Source organism: Notamacropus eugenii, chromosome 7 (genome assembly GCF_028372415.1).
Source record: "Notamacropus eugenii isolate mMacEug1 chromosome 7, mMacEug1.pri_v2, whole genome shotgun sequence".
Taxonomy (NCBI): domain Eukaryota; kingdom Metazoa; phylum Chordata; class Mammalia; order Diprotodontia; family Macropodidae; genus Notamacropus; species Notamacropus eugenii.
In genome coordinates, this window is record NC_092878.1 from 170,422,602 (window position 1) to 170,439,681 (window position 17,080).

Below are 17,080 nucleotides of genomic sequence, written 5' to 3' on the forward strand. Positions count from 1 at the left end.
GGATTCAAATTATCTTCAAAAGACACCATCAAGATCTGGCTGAGCCTCTTCCCAACCCTGTTATATAATTGTTGTCCCATTTTATTCACTAATGACAATTATCCATTTCTGCAAGTAGTTTGCTTTCAAGAAAATAATTGAATTCATGGTCCATTTATTCATCAAGTGTATTCTCATCTTACTTTCTCAAACTATTTTTGTATTCAGCATTAAATTAATTAACTTGGAGGCAGAAGGATTTAAGAAAAGAATAAGAGTTCCATAATTTGGATTTAAATGACAATTTTGACATATTAAATCTTAGGTGGAAAAAAATCTATCATTCTTTCCGTTCCCAAACTTTGATCTTTGTTCTTCTCAAAGCTCTGTAGTACTTCACTAGGACCTGAAGATTTAGACTGCTGATTTCACTGTGGAGTCTGAGCATTTAGTAGTTTATTACCAACATCTTCAAGAAAGATGTGTCTACCCACAAAGTAGAATTAAGCTGTTTTGAGTTAATGGTCTCAAAGAGAATATTTAATAGAAACATTTTAAAATAAGTTTTTACGGATTTTTTTTTTTAGCAACAACATGATTTTCCCCATCATCCTTCTCCTTCCCCAGCTCAAAGAGTCATCCCATGTAAAAGGAGGGGAAAAAAGAGGAAAAAGTTAGAATAATTAATGGACAAATTTTTTAAAATCTGGAAGTAAGTAAAATATAGCTCACTTCATGGACTTCTTCCCTCTTCAAAACGATATGGTGGAAGTGTCTTCTCATATTTCTTTTTTGGAATTTTGTTCTTTGTAATTTTGCAACATTTATCTGTATTTTTGATGGTTGTTCTCTCCATTTACATTGTTGTAGTTACTGTGTATGTTACTTTCTTCAGTCTACTTACAGCACTCTGTATCAATTCATATTGCTCTTTCCATGCTTCTCTATACTTATCAAGTTCATTATTTCTTATGGCAAGTAATATCCCATTTTATTCGTATACCACATTTTGTTTAGTGTCCCCTCATTAATAGGCGACAACTTTATTTTAAATTCTTTGATATCACAAAAAGTGCTGCTATAAATATGTTGATGTATACGAAGACTTTCTTCTAATTGGTGACTTCCTTAGGTACAAGCATAATAGTGAAATCTCTGTCCCAGTGTGTGTGGACATTTTAGCCTCTTTATTTGAATAATTCCAGGTTGCTTCCCCAAATGGTCCTAGTGATTCACACCTCCATCCATAATACACTGGTGTGCCTGTCTTTCCACAAACTGTCTAATTTGGAGCATTCTTATATATGGTTATGAATAGTTTGCAATTCTTTTGAAAATTCCTCATTCATAACACTTATCTTTATAGCTCTTTTTTGTTCCTAAGTGGAATTTATATGTATATGTACACACATGTGTATGAATAGTATATATGTGTGTATACATATGTGTATATATGCATATATATGCCCTCTACGTATGTATGTATGTGTACATTTGTATGTGTGTTCCACATGGGATATGTTGGGGATCTGTTTCTCAGACATTGTATTGCTGGGTGTGAGCAGCCTCTTTCCATTGCCTGTTTGGTAGGAACAGACTGCACCTTTGATACAAATTTTCTGCCATTCAGCGGCTTTTCTTCTTATACTAAATGAGATAATTTGTGCAGAAGCATTTTCATTTCATGGAATCAAATTTATTTTTTAATCAGTGAACTGTGCCCAAATCCCAGCAGGAAGTAGAGTTTAAAGCATCCTCAGCATCCTTGGCCCCAATGACTTCAGCAGTTAACATTGGAGCTATCAGCACTTGTATTTTGTGCCACTGCCTCACCTAGCCTGTGTGTTCTATGACCATACATTTTCAGAGTGAATGCTCAGCAGAAACATCCCCTTTGTTTGTTTGTTTGTTTGTTTTTTCTACTTTTCTTCTTCCTCAGTGGTAACCATAAGTAATACATTATTTGAAATGAGTAAATTTCTTTTGGTCACCATGATCTACCCACTGAATGGCACCCAGGCACATATATTGTTAGCCTGTAGCTTCACTTACCAGACTTACCAGGCAATGGGTGAGACTTCATTCGTGGAAGAACACTCAAATCAGTTTTCTCTAGTGGTGATAAGATAGGATGAGATCATATAATCCCTATCATATGGGGGACTAGGGGTTGGTAAAAACACTCCACAGACTTGAATATCTAGACATGCCATTATCTTTTAAAGGCAAAGCTTAACAAACAGACCAGCCCCCAGCAGTCTGGATTTCATTGTGGCTGTTCTCTGCTGTAACATCTCTCTGTCATTCTCTTTTTTTCTGTTCTGCCTCTTATTTTGTCTGCTCCAGCTTCTGAGACACTGCTAGGTGGCTCAGTAGATAGAGTGCTATATTTGAGTTAGGAAGTCCTGAGTTCAAATCGGATCTCAGAAACTTTCTGTGTAAACCCGGGCAAATTACTTAACCTCTGTCTCAGTTTCCTCAAATGTAAAATGGGCATAATAACAGCATTTACTTGCCATGGTTGGTGTGATGAGCAGAAAGGTAACATTTGTAAAGCACTTAGCAATGCCTGGCACATAGTACATACTTCATAAATGCATGATTCCTTCCCTGTTTCTTCTGCTCCTCTTCCTTCTCCTTCTATTCCCTTCATATGTATGTTTTTTCTTTTCCTGTGGTAGTTCTTTTTAAAATGAGCTCTTTGAAAGATTCAGATTTTTCACATATGTGCTATGAGGTTTGAGTAGCACTAATAACACACCTGTTTTCAATAACAGTGGAGTAATTCATTTTCTGTGACTTGATTCTTGCAGGCACAGAAGGAGCAGTGTTTGGACACTCTGTGGAAACACCTCATATCAGAGCAGAGCCTTCCCAAGACCTCAAGTAAGTGTTGGTTCTTGCATGATTAGGGCTTTCTTTCCTAGAGCTTTGTTCAAAGGTGAGGTGCTGTTCCCCCAAACACAAGCTATGCCCCCAGGAACCAAGGGAACATGGAGTTGTGCACAGAGTACATGTTCCCGGCTATTTTCTTCAATTTAAACATTTTTGAGCTTTCTTTTCCTTTTCTTTTGCTGTGTGCCATTTATTTGTTTCTAGTATTTCTGCATAAGCCAAGGAAAGAAGGTTTCAAGATGGAGGAATTTGGAGAAGGGGAACAGACATCTGGATTAAAGAAACTCCTAGGTATAGATTTTGTACAATGATCAGTATTTGGCCTTAGCATGACATTACAGAGTCATTCATCATCTCAAAACCCCAAGTCTCAAAGGGAAACCATCTGGCATTTTGAAAATGCTCTTGAACCCTGGACAGGTCATAGTTGCTGACTGATACTGTGGTGTTCTCTATAAGGAGGTCCATTCAAACAAGCATGTACAAAACTGTCTTTAGCCTTCTGTCTAATACTCATCATTGATACCGTTGAATCAGTTACAGTTGGTCACATGAGGATCCTAACAGTTCTACATTACCTACCACAACCTAACTCCTTGGGCCATTTAATTTCCTCAGTCATATACCATGCTCTTTTCCTCCAGTTCAAGCCTGGCCCTTGTATCTGGTCCATACACAGTGAGTGGGAGAATGCAAATATTGATCAGCTAAGTCAATGGATTGCCCATCCAATGACATGCCATTCTAGCCCATGTAAATTTTTAGCTCATCTCTTATTGCCTATGGGAATTTCTGGCTTCTTCTTTTCAGAGTGAATTCCATCCAACATGGCCTTCCTGTTCTGGGACATGATGAAATTCACAGTGTGCCTTTGACAAAGAGGGGCAGGGAGAGGACCTCTCTGCTATCACTTATGTCAATTCATTTGAACCATTCAGACGTTGATTAAGTGTGTGCTAGAGACTGGACTGTGCATGTTTTATTGACCAGAAAGGTAGCATGGCCCTAGTAGAGATAAAGCTAGTCTCCAAGTCAGGAAGTTCTGGGTTCAAATTTTGTCTTTGACACAGTGTCTGTGTGACCCTGGGCAAATCACTCCATCATTGGTTTCCTAAGCATCCCTGATGTGTGGCTTAGCAGATGCTGATCTGCTGTGAGGAAGGGATAGTTCTCACCTGCGGGCTACCCAGATTCATGAAAACATAAGTTTTTAAAGGCACTTCAAATAGTTTTCAGTTTCAGAATTTTAGATGTCTGATTTGTCTCTGTATTTTAAAAATGTATAAGAATTTTTCCCCGATTAGGACAGAAAGTTACCAAAAAAAATACTGTGCCTGTCCTCAGGATCCTGTCCCTGGATAAAAATAGTGCAACCAAAGGGTGGGAACTAAAAGCAGGAAAAGTCTCCCTTGGAATGTGACACTGAAGGATTTAGGGAAATATCACTTGGCATTCATTATGTTTACATTTTATGTTGATGTAACTTTCAATTTACTCTCTGGCAGGCATTGCCATGGATACTTAGGTCTTGGAATGTAACCATAGCAACGGAACAGCTGTTTGTACCCTGAGTTTCCAAACGCCCATGATATCGAGCTTGGGGCTGGATAAGGACCATTGGGAGACACAGAGGTTAGAGGTCCATTTTACCAACTATGAAAAAGTAGGGAGGTTGACAAGGAAGGCAGCCAGGGTGATAATGCGTCCAGATTCTGGGACTCCCAGGAATAAGGAATCATCCTATCAAAGATGGAGAACCTGCGGTTTTGAGGCCACATGCAGCCCTCTAGTTCCTCAAGTGTGGCTCTTTGATTGAATCCAAACTTCATTATTTGTTTGAATTCAAACTTCACAGGCCTAAAGGCTGCAGGTTCCCCACCCTGGTCCTAGGTCTACGGATGGAGGGGGTGAACACCAACACAAGTGGACAAAGTGGTGTGTTTTATAGCTAATGAGAAAAAAACTGAAGGCACAAGCACCCCCCTATCCATGGAAATCTGGGGAACAGCTCTCAGGTAATTATACAACCCATTCACATCTTGTTTCCCTTCCTTCCTGCAAGGAAGGGTTTTAGAGAGAGTAAAAGGGAGAGGAATCTAATCCTCTTACCTATCCCCACGGCTACAATCAACCAGAGGAAAAATATCAGAATGCAGTTATCCACTGAATATTTATAGAGAACTCCCTAAAGCAAAACAATCCAAAGAAATACCACCCTGGAGGGGAGCTGGCCCTGGTATGACTGCAATTAGCCTCTGGGTCTGGAGATATCTGGTAGAAGGGCAAGCCTGGCACAAGCCTACACAGGCTGTGTAAGTGAAGCTCCTTCTGACCCCAGGCCTGCATTACACTGTACTACCTTACAGATGAGCAACTTAGCATTTGCTTGATCCAGTGCCTGTTGCCTCCCCACCCACCATCCATAGTCAGAGCTTGGAGGGCAGGAGTGCTTCACACATAGGAGGAACCTGATGAATGGAAGCTTAATTCATATGACATGATGGCTTTCTCTAAGTATATGCAAGGCTCTCTTGATAAAAATGCTTAATTAGTCTTACTTAGATTTGACCCAAAGGTCAGTTCTAGATGGAAATTCCAAAAGAAGCAGATCTAGGATTTATGCAAAGAAAACCTTCTCAGGAATCCTCACTATTGACAAGTGGAATGAATGGGAAGGCTCCCACCTACTTCTCATCTCCAAGAGAGATCATCTCCAGTTCAGTGGAATACTCTTCAAATGACAGGGGCAAAGGCCCTTCACCATTCTGATTTCCTCCCTGGGAATTATTCCACATTATCAATATCCCAGGTGTCTGTCTCCCTTCTTCCCTCTGTTTTGGAGGACTCCAGGTAAAGCCTAGACAGCACTTGATGGGTTGCCTAATGTCCCGCTCTCAACTGGACAAGATGGTCCCTGAATCCAGGCCCTTTCCACTATGAGATTCTATGATTCTCTGAAAAATGAAGGAGAGTAGATGGATTTGTAACTGGGAAACAGCACAGTACCCTCAGCACTCTCCAGGTGCTCCGGCTTCCACCGTGATATTCCCCCCACCCAGTGATCTGGTACCATCATGGAGCACTATGATCTTAGAAGGCTTACAACCCCCAGAAAACCCTTCAAAAGACCATCATAGACAATTAGATGCAATGACTAGGCTACAATATATTACCCATAACGACTTGCCAGCAAGAACTATGAGAGATGTCAACAAAGAGCATAGTGATGAATGAGGGAGAAATGCTAGAGATCCTGGGTGCTTTGCCAATGCAGTGCCCACAGGAACCTGAAGAAAATGCTAGCCTTGGGCATGGATCAATCCACATAGATCAGTGGTTTGACAGAAGGATGTGCCCATACTGACAAGACAGAGAGGAACTGTGGCCTTAACCTTCTTGATGAAGACCATGTTGATGAAAGTATCAATCAGTGCAGTAGACAAAGAAAGCATTGGGCTAAGAGTGCTTTGTTCCACACTCTCTGGCTCAATGACTCTCCTCTCTACTTTTCCAGGTAAGGCAATGGGAAATTGCTTGATGACTGTTTTCTGCCTGAGTGATGAATATGAATTCACAGAAATATCAATGAACATCTAGCCTGTTTTTGAATACTTCCATGATAAGTTCACAGAAATGTTGTTGGACTCCCTTATGATATATGTATTCAGCAGGACTCTGACTCAAATAAAGCCCAGCTGCAAGATATTTGATGTCTAACCAAACTGTATCCAGTCATTTGATAAAGTAATTGGCACTTATTCCTGTTTTCTAGTCATTGAATTGCTTTTCCTAAAATTACCAAATACACACACAATTTTCAACTAGTGACACATTTTAATTAAATATTCATTTCAGTTAGGTCTGACAGGTCTAAATTTACTGCTGCATGAGTTATTAGATCATCCACAAACAGATAGTTGTGCTACATGCTAAGAATAATTAATAGCAAGAGAATATTACAGTAGTCCCTATGCACAATTTTGGGGTTTCTAAGGTGATAACCCAATAAGGAGAAGTTCATCTAGTTTCAGCTTCTTGAGGATGCCCAGATGTGGAATCCACAAAATACTCCATAGCTTTGTTTGGTGCACTCTGAACTAGAGGAAGGAAATGAAGCCATTTTCTGCATCCTGCTCCTTGAGCTCTTTCCCTTTGAGTCTTTAAGGTGTCTCTGGCTACCAAGAAACAGCACGGCTCCGAGGAACCCATGGGTGATGGTGTTATTGTCTACCAGACAAAATCCAGGATGTTGCATGTCTAATGGCAAATGTTGTTATGAGCTCCCAAAGAAGCAGAAACCAAGGAGGGGAGGATGCCACATTCAGGCACCAAGTGTCAACCTGATTTAAATAGTCCAAGGCTACAATAGAGGGGAGAGAGATGTGAGTGTTAGAAGAAGTGTGAATCTTGATTCCTTCTTCACATGTTCTCTTTTCTTTCTCCTCTTTCTTTTCCTTCCACAAATTCCCTTGCTTTCTTTTTATGTTTTTCATGAATGTTTGAATCCATTGTCAAATCGCCCTGTCCTGACCATTTATCCTGTCTGAATAATTTCAGTCCTTTTCATCTTTTATCAGAGGTCTAATTGTCCAGCCTTTTAATCATCCTTGAAGTTCCAAATTTAGATCTTTTTTTGAAACTCCCAGCATTCATTGGGAAGGCTAGATATAGGACACAGGTGTAGAGAGTACCTTCTGTATTCATTTGAATTAGTTTCCAGAAGGCACAAAGACAATATGAAAACTTTGAAAAACCTATAAGTTGACAAATCTTTGCATGCCAGCAATTTTAAAATAGTAATGACTGATTAAATCTAAGTCTACCCTTTTTAAAGCAAAGATTCTGTACTGGAGGATACTTCTTGGAAAAGTATGAAATAATTAATTTCTGACCTAAATACAGATAACACATAAACTACTGAATGAAGTAAATATCCCCTGACCTATTTACAGGAAATGCTATGAATGGAGGAGCCTAATGGCAAAAATGGGAAATGGAAGATAGAGAACTGACAATACCCAATAAATGATGCTTAAAGCAGCTGCCAACCTCAGCGAGAGGATGAAATATTTGTGCCAAGAGTCTCCCTCTTCTCATTAGGAGAAAAGCTATTCATTTTATTTTCAGTTTCCATTAGGGAATAAGATTTTTTTGAAGTTCCTGCTAGCTTTATTATTTAATATAATAGCACGTTAAACATGTTATGTCATTTGATCCTCCCAACTCTGTGAGGTAAAGAGGGATGTTAATCATATTCTTGTTTGGCAGTTGAGGGAATTAAAGTTGGGTGAGCACAAGGGACTTTACAAGGGTCACCCACCTAGTAAATCGTAGAGGCAGAATTCCAACCCAGTTCTTTCCTAACACTAGGTCTGGCTACCTTCCCACTGCACCAAAGGTGCTCCTCATTCACATTATCTCTTTGTTAATGGTTGCTTTATTTTTCATTTCCCAGGCTTGAATCTCCCACTAGGTCTTTGATCATGGAAGCACCCAGAGGTATCCAGGTGAGCGCAGCTGCAGGAGACTTCAAGGCCACTTGCAGGAAAGAACTTCACTTACAATCCACAGAGGGAGAGGTGAGTAGGACAGAGTGAGGGGACAGTCTGTATCCCAAGAAATCTACTGCCAGTGGCAAAACTGTGCCAAGAAAAAAAAATAAACCTTTTTTGGACTCACCCTAATGGCCTTCAGAAGTATATGTACTCAAGTCCTCACAAGAATCCTGACTGGTCAGTGCTGTTAACACCTCTATTTTACAGATGAAAAAATTAAGCATTTCCTCTTGTCATTGCTGGGGTTGAGGGGAAAAGTAGTTTTTCTCAGCTGGAAGCAGGAACTGATGGATCATAAGGGATAGAAATCAAGTGGGACGAGGAAGTCAGGAACATTTTGAACCTCTTGGAGAGGAGGGTTTCAGAGTGTTCAAATGAGCACTGGTATCACTGGCTAGCTGAATTCAAGAGAAGCATGCTGCCACCCTATGGTGAAAGTCATCATGAGCAGCTGTGACCTTCTGGGGCTCACTGACCCATTTAGCAATTGACCTGCTGGGGCATAATTTGCTGCTGCACTGGGACTTCTCCTCCTTTGTCCCTTCATTGCCTGGTAAACTAGCATCAATTTCCCACAAGTCTTCTCTATTTGGTGTCTCAGCTTTTATAATAGTTCTTACCTCCAGATAAAGACAATCTGATTTTTATTTCATTCTGACAGTGTTTGCCCTCGATGACTGGGCTACTCAATGGAAAAAGATAAAGAAACAATTTTGAGTGAATATCCCTTGTTCTCATTGTTCCATGATGTCTAACTCTTCATGATCTTGTGAACATACCACACCAATACTGGCTGTGGGGTTTTCTTGGCAAAGATACCGGAGTGCTTTGTCATTTCCTTCTCCAGTGGATTAAGGTAACTAGAGGTTAAGTGACTTGCCAAAGATCACACAACTACTATGTGTGTCTGAGGCCTGATTTAAACTCAGATTATCCTCACTCCAGGCCCAGTATCCCATTTAGCTGCCTACTATCCTACAATTATAAACATATATTGAAGCATGTCTCTCTGTGACTGTCTCTGTCTCTCTGTATCTGTTTCTGTCTGTGTGTGTGTCTGTCTCTCTCTCTCTCTCTCTCTCTCTCTCTCTCTCTCTCTCTCTCTCTCTCTTTCTCTCTCTCTTCTCTCTCTCTCTCCTTCCCCTTTCCAGACTTCCCCTTTTCACTTTGGGACAGCACTAGTTGTTTGAAAGTTTTTCCATACTCAAATATCACTCTGTCTCTTTGTCATTAGCACTCATCAATCCTGATTCTGTCCTTGGGGGCCAAACAGAAGAACCTGTCTTCAAGTAAAAGGCATTTCAGTACTCCCAGTGAGTTGTGGCACCTTCTTCCCACTCCCTTTAGTCTGCTTTTAAGCAGAGATGTTGCAAAAAGGCCTCAGTGGAAGAATATCCAGGAGGAGAAGGGTGGGCTGGTCATCAGTGTCAAATGCTATGGAAAGGTCAAGGGGAATGATATTGGTCAGTTGAGACATCACTGATGACTTTGGAAAGCTTAGCTTCATGAGGTCCAAGTTCAGATTGCAGAAGGATAGGAAAGGAGCAAGAGGAGAGGAAGCAGAGGGAATGAGTGTCTAATGAATCAGAGAGTACCCAGTTCTTTCCTAACTCTAGGAACTCTGGGAAATTCTAGATTTAAGTCTAGTTATTATTAGTGAAGGACTTAGCTTATTCTAGTCACTGTAATAGAAACTGAACATATGGAGACAAATTGCCTGCCCTCAAGGAAATTATATTCTTTTGGATAAAACAAAATGCACTTATAGAAGAATATGAAAACAAAAATAAATAAAAATGGTAGTTTGGCAAGGGAGGGTGCTAGGAGCTGAATAAGGGGAAAATGAGTGTATTTATAGGTATCAAGAAATAATCCAATAGATAGGGAAAAGATTGAAGACTGAAGTAGGGCAGAAGGCTGATTTTGGGCAAAGAAAAAGAGGATGGGACCTAAGCAATGGTATTAAAGAGGGTTTGGCCTTCATGAAGGGGCAGGGTAGAGTGAGGGAAGAGAGAACTGAAGATTATGTTAAGGGAATTTTAGAATAAAAGAGGTAACTCTCAAAGGCCTCAAGAACACAGAGGATTCCAAGAAGGCCTAGAGAATGACAAAACTCACTCATTTCCTTCTTCTCTAAAACTTATCTAGTTGTTCCACATTGGGCCTGGCATTCTAATATAGACCTGTGCAGTGTCAAGCGTAGAGATGGAAAGATATGGGAGAGACACTGCAGAGTATAAATGGGAGACAGAAAAAAGCATCCCAAGAAGGTACTTCATCTCTCAATACTGCCCTACCCCACTTCAAACACACATTCAGTGCAAGTCTCCTGAATTGTTTCTAGATTTGTGCAGTCCTCTTATTGTGGATTAGGGAAGGATGAATGGACTTAAGAAGTTAAGGACATAGTTTAGGGAAGTGTGGAGATAAACGCCTCCTACTGGGCTCCTATCACAAGCTTTTGTTACAAATGGAAAGCCTTATTAACTTGGGCGCTGCTTTCATCAAAAATAGCTTTTGGAATGTTTCTTTGTTATCTTTTCTCTCACAGTTCAAAGAAAAATTGAGTCCAGGTAAAAGACTTTGAGATATTAAGTGACTTGTCCAGAATCAGATATGTGGCTCAGCAAGACTTGAATCAAGAGTATCTTTATAGTTTTCATTAACTAGGACAGTTTTGCCATAACTATACACTCTTCGCTCTTTCCACTTCACTGTGAATACTCTATCATAAGGTCTCCAAAAATATTGATTAACCCATTGGTAAGAGATTGAGTTTAGTTATTTCCCCATGATGTATATAAAGCCTAAACCACGTGGTTGCTTGTTATGGTGTCATAAGACCAAGAGTTCAATATATGATTTCCTAAGTTGAAATTTCACTGGGAATCCCACTTGATTGATAGCCTGAAATTCACCTTAATAGTCAGAAGTTCACCTGCACAATGTATGAAGATTTCATTGACTAAATAATATGGTAAACTTTTAGCAGCAATATTTTAGGGTACAAATTTTAAGTATATCAACACCATCCATTGATAGAGACAAATAATCCCTGTGCCAATGGAAAAAAATCTTTAGTTCATGTAGTCCAAATGTAATTTGAGTTCTTTTATTTTTATGTAACATCTTATGTCATTTCTTCTTCTGATTTCTCATGACTATAGAATAATCTTGCGTTATTTGAATTTGTACTCCTCCTTCGTTCCATATTTGAAGGTCTTTCTCCCAACCACTTGTAATAAGTTTTTGTTTGGTATTGAAGTGGAGATATTGAACTACTACATGCCTTTGAATTGGAAATATTTTCCCCATCCTGCCTCAGTGGTACTAGGTAACTTGGATTGGTCGGTACTTTATTGTCTACATTCAAGCATGCTTTACAATTTCCTTGTATTATTTGCCTTTATATTTTATGTTCTAATTGGAGAAATGTGATACTTAAATTATCTATCTGTATCCTACTTTAAAATTCAGGCATATAAAATTCATGAATTTTCCTAGTATTGTTATCTTTTGCTTATCTCTTCCAAAATGCTCTACTACTTCTATATTTAGTATTCCAAATTGTCACTTTCTCTTTCAAGTTCTCTACTTCTTTGGCAAGAAGGTCCCCTCTGTCTTTTAATTTCTCTCCCTGTGATGCTTGTGTTTGTCTTGTTATCTTAAAAATCAACTAGATATGTTTCTAGATGTATTACTCAGATAATTTTTTGCTGATAAGCGCATTTATTTTTCACATTTTTCATTTATTCATTTATTGAATGAATCAAAAGCTTCCAACAATGGATGGAGTCAACATAGGGTTTTTGGTGCCATACAAAATAATGACGGAAACGTCGTCTTTTATGTGACCAAAACCTATCTGCTAAATTGACTTTTTTACAGCATCTGGACAATGAATCATTTCCCATCCTGCTTCACAGTTTTTTGTGAGATGATCCCACTAGTCCTTCACTAAAGCCCCTCTTTGACTAACTGAGATGTGGAAGGGATGCTAAGTTCCTCATTCAACCTTAACATCTGTTAGGTGAGAACAAGTAAGAAATGGCACAATTCCAGGTCCAACATAATGGACTGACACATGACTAACAAGATGAGAAATTCAGTAACAGAATCTTAGGTACCACACAAGGAATTTATTTTTGATCATTAAACTATATATTGAGGCTTATAGGGATGAATGGTGATCTTTGTAAGGTTAGTGGATGGCACTTTGAGGAAATAAGATATAATTTTAAGTACTGAGGTGTCCCATTGCTAGAAAGTGTTGGTGCAATAATAGTTTCTCAACATGGAATCCCATCACGTCAGCTTGGGTCAGCTTACCTGCTGCTGGTAACATGATTCAACCATATTTGCTGTTAGTTAATTCTTCTGTTAATGAATCATACTTGTCTTTAACTATATTGTACTCATTTTATCACTTGATCCAGAGCTGGGTCTGGAGTCAGGATGTTGGGAGTTCACATTCATCTTCTGTCACTTAATAATTGTGTAACCCTGAACAAGTCATTTAACTGCTATTTAATTCAGTTTCCACATCTGAGAATGATATAATAATAATATCTTTCTCCTATGGTTATTGGGAACATCAAGTGAAATAATAATTATAAAGTATTTTAGCACAATGCCTCATTCATAGTAAGCACCATATCATCATCATCATCATCATCATCATCATTTTTATCTTCATCATTGTTCTCTTCATCATTATCATCATCATTCCCTCAATTACAAAATGGGGATAATTATAGCACCTACCTTGCATGGTTGTTGTGAGAATCATATAAAATATTATTTGTAAAATGCTTTATAAACCATAAAACTATATTTATACACTATTCTTAACATCTATCCTCAAATTTTAGAATGTGGTTAAATGTCTATATCCATTAGAATAGTTCCTGAATGTTTACTATGTAAATAGATGGTCCAGACTCTGACTCAATTGAGGGTCTTCTTAAATCACATTTGTATAAAATATTTGAATAAAAGTAGCTAGAGAGGACCAGTCGGCTCTGCTGATTTAATGCTTCTCTATTGCATTTGCTTTGATTATAGAATCATAGCGATCAGAGCTAAAGGGACCCTAGATTTGATATTGTCTAAAGTTCTTATTTTACTGACAATGAAACTGAGGCCCATGGAGAATCACAGAATCACAGCATTGCAAGGGACTTGGGCTGCCACTTCACCCAACCCACATCTGAAATAAAAACACTCTAAACAACACACCCCATAAATGCTTATCCACAGTGGGGACTTGAAAACCGGTGGTTTGGGAGACTAGACTTCCCCCTAGAACAGCCCATCCCACTTTGATGTAGTTTTCTCATTGCTAGTGTCATTTTTTTTACATTGATCCTATATTTATCTTTCTGCAATTTAAACCAATTTTCCCTACCTCTGCTTTCCAGAGACAAATAGAATTAGTTGTATAGCTCTTCTATTCAAAGCTTCATTACACACTGGAAAATAGCTATCCTGGACTCCTATCCAGCTCTGCTTTATCCCCCCAATCTCTTTTCCAGGCACAGCATCCCTAGTAGCATCAGTGGATATAAGTATGGCCTTTCAGCATGTGGACAATTCCAGCTTAACAATGTTAAGAGAAGGCAGATATTGTTAGCGTTTTATTTTTATGTGACCTTGATTTCCCGCTGCATCTCTCTCATTCCCCATCTCTGGAGAATCATTCCTATAGAACAAATAACTTTGTTTAAGGAAAAAAGACAAAGAAGAAAAAAATTACCAAACTTTTATACATTGAAAAAGTCGATTCCACATCTATTGAACTCTCAAACCTGCAAACAGTGGTAGATGTCTTCATAGGGCTGTGCCAACTTTTTGTCATTTTGCAACATTTCTTTTAGATTGTTTTGCAGGTATCGTTCTTCATTTCACGTTGTTGAAATCATTATATTTTTTATTTTCTTGACTCCACTTTCTTCACTTTCCATCAGTTCATGTAAGTTTTTACATGCTTCTCTGTATTCATCATGTTTGTTGTTTCTTCCAGTATAATAATATTCCATTACATTCATGTACTACATTACTTTTAGTCATTAATCAATGGATGGAAACCTTTGTTTCCCCTGTTTTTTTAAAAACAAAAAAGGATTTCTATGAATATTTTGGTGTACATGGGGACTTTCTTTTTATCAGTGACTACCTTGGGATATATGGCTAGTGACAAAATTTATGGGTCAAAGTATTTGGACATTTTATTCACTTTATTTGCATAATTCCAAATTGCTTTTTAAAGTATTTGTACTAATTTACTGCTCTACGAAAAATGTGCTGGGATGTCAGTGTTCCTATCATTCCTTATCTTTTTCTCATGTTTGCCATTTTCTGGACATGGGAAGAAACCTCCCAAGGGTTTGGATTTTCATTTTTCTTGTTTCTAGTGACTTTGACACATTCTTTCATATAGCTGATAATAGATTGCAGTTCTTCTTTTGAGGACTGTTGGTTTCTGTCTTTTGACCACTTCTCTATTGGGGAATAGCTTTTGGTGAGAATTTCTTCTTGAAAACTTTCCTTCCCTTTTGATCTGGGTTGCCTTTTATAATTTACAGCCATGGGATTTTTTTTTTACTTACTTTTCCCACTAATCAAAGCTACATGTCTGACTATGCCCAGATTTTCTGCTCCTTTAAAAAGAATCTCAAGTTCTAAGATGGATTGGTAAAAATGAGGAACCAGCTATCAGACAGCTGGCAAATTCAGTTGGTATCATTTGGTTGTCAAAAGAAGTGCTCCTCCATGATGTCAGGAAGATGAACATAGGGAAGGACATGGGCAAGGATTATAGAGTATGACAGGAATTGGGACAACGTTCTGAAGGGATCTACCAGGTCCAGAAACATTAAACTATGGTTTCTTTTCCTCCTAGATCTTTTTAAATGCAGACAACATTCGTCTGGGAAATCTGCCTGTGGGCTCCTTTTCATCTGCCCCACCAAGTTCCCCAGCACCTCAACAGACTATATATGAGCTCTGTGCCTGCCCCAATGGGAAACTGTACCTTTCCCCAGCTGGAGCAGGCTCCACGTGTCACTCCAGCAGCAGCATCTGCTTGTGGCACTGACAAGCCCCTGATGGCACCTCACACCAGAGTAGCCTTCCCTTCCTGGCCGTCTGCTACCCAGTTCTGCTCTGTTTGCCTACCGAGGAGTCCAAGGCACTCTCATGTTTTGCAGAGAGTCTGAGTCAAAGCTACTTATTGGGGAGACAGCGCCGAGGTTTTGGGGAATGCTATTATCTTCAGCAGGAGATCTGGATCCTTTTGTCCCTTGGGTGTCTTTGCTACTTGGAGGCAAGCACATGCTTTAACCTTTGACAGGACCGGGATGGAAACTTCAAGTGCAGACGTGATCTTAGAGACATTCCCTCAGTATCCCATAGGGAGACACACTGGGAATTGGGAAATCCTGTATGATAACTAACACTACTGTCTGAAAGCACAATTTTCCATTCATCTTTTTGGATGTAAACTTTTATTCCATTAATTTTAAAATACTGAAAGCATTATGTAATGCTTGCTTTACTAAACAATTAAAATTCAATACATGTTTTTTTTAAGAAGAGAGAGAGAGAGAGAGAGAGAGAGAGAGAGAGAGAGAGGGAGGGAGGGAGGGAGGGAGGGAGGGAGGGAAGGAGGGAGGGAGGGAGGGAAGGAGGGAGGGAGGGAGGGAGGGAGAGTGAGAATCCTGCCCTGAGTTTTGTGTTTTCCAATCCAATGTGTTGTTTCTCCTTGTTCAGTATGTCTAGAACTTTGTTACATCATTTTGAGTGTAGTCAGCAATATAACCTATAGCAAATTCACAAGATGCCACAATGCTGTCCTCTATCAGATTTGAATGGCCTTATGGAAACTTTGCATGGTTAATGGGTATGAAATGTTTACTTTCAATTGAATATCTAGTTTATCAAAACCTAGCCTCCAAGTAAGAGGAGTCACCTGATAGTGTGGAAAATGGATCAAGATTTAAAGTCACATAGTTATTTAAGTCACATTAACAACAAAAGAAATGTATGATGCTGGGAACTAGTGAAGTTCCAATGCGATGGAATCCCAATATTTCTTCTCTATTACTTTTATAGTTAGCTGTGCAAGGTTTCCAAGTAATCCCATTAAGTATTCATTAGCTGATGCTAAAAATCAAAATAAAAAAAGAAGGAAAGAAAAGAAAAAGCAAGTGTTAACAAACACGTGGTATTTCCATTGATTCCGTTGAACCAGAATTTATATCAAGGATTCCTACTCTCCCCAGTTCCCTTTATCTCTCTCTCCCTCCCTCTCCCTCTCCCTCTCCCTCTCCCTCTCCCTCTTCCCCTCCCCCTCCCTCTCCTTCTCCCTCTCCCCCTCCCCCTCCCTCTCCCTCTCCCTCTCCCTCCCCCCCCCTCCTTCTCTCTCTCTCCCTTTCGTTTTTGATGGAGCTGTTTGATTAGCCTACCATGAGAATTCTAGAATTTTAACACTCTCCACTACTTAATGGCTTTATTTAAAGTGTACATCTTTGGGGGAAAAAAGAGACTCTAGAATATTGTCAATCAATTTATCAAAATCCTGCCTAACAAGAATGTCTTGAAAATTGCAGGATAGTGGAATGTAAAACAATATTAAATGTTTCCTATTTTGG

The 17,080-nt window shown here is 39.2% G+C and overlaps 1 protein-coding gene across 1 annotated transcript in view; it reads left to right on the forward strand.

The window, feature by feature from the left end:
- The window catches only part of SGCZ (sarcoglycan zeta), a 125,815-nt gene extending 109,761 nt beyond the window's left edge, over positions 1–16,054 (forward strand). The window contains exons 5-7 of the mRNA XM_072622373.1: positions 2,793–2,865; positions 8,330–8,453; positions 15,331–16,054. Of these exons, the coding sequence (XP_072478474.1) occupies positions 2,793–2,865; positions 8,330–8,453; positions 15,331–15,525 (392 nt within the window). The 3' untranslated portion in view covers positions 15,526–16,054. The remainder of the gene's footprint in view (positions 1–2,792; positions 2,866–8,329; positions 8,454–15,330) is intronic.
- The last annotated feature ends 1,026 nt before the right edge of the window (positions 16,055–17,080 follow it).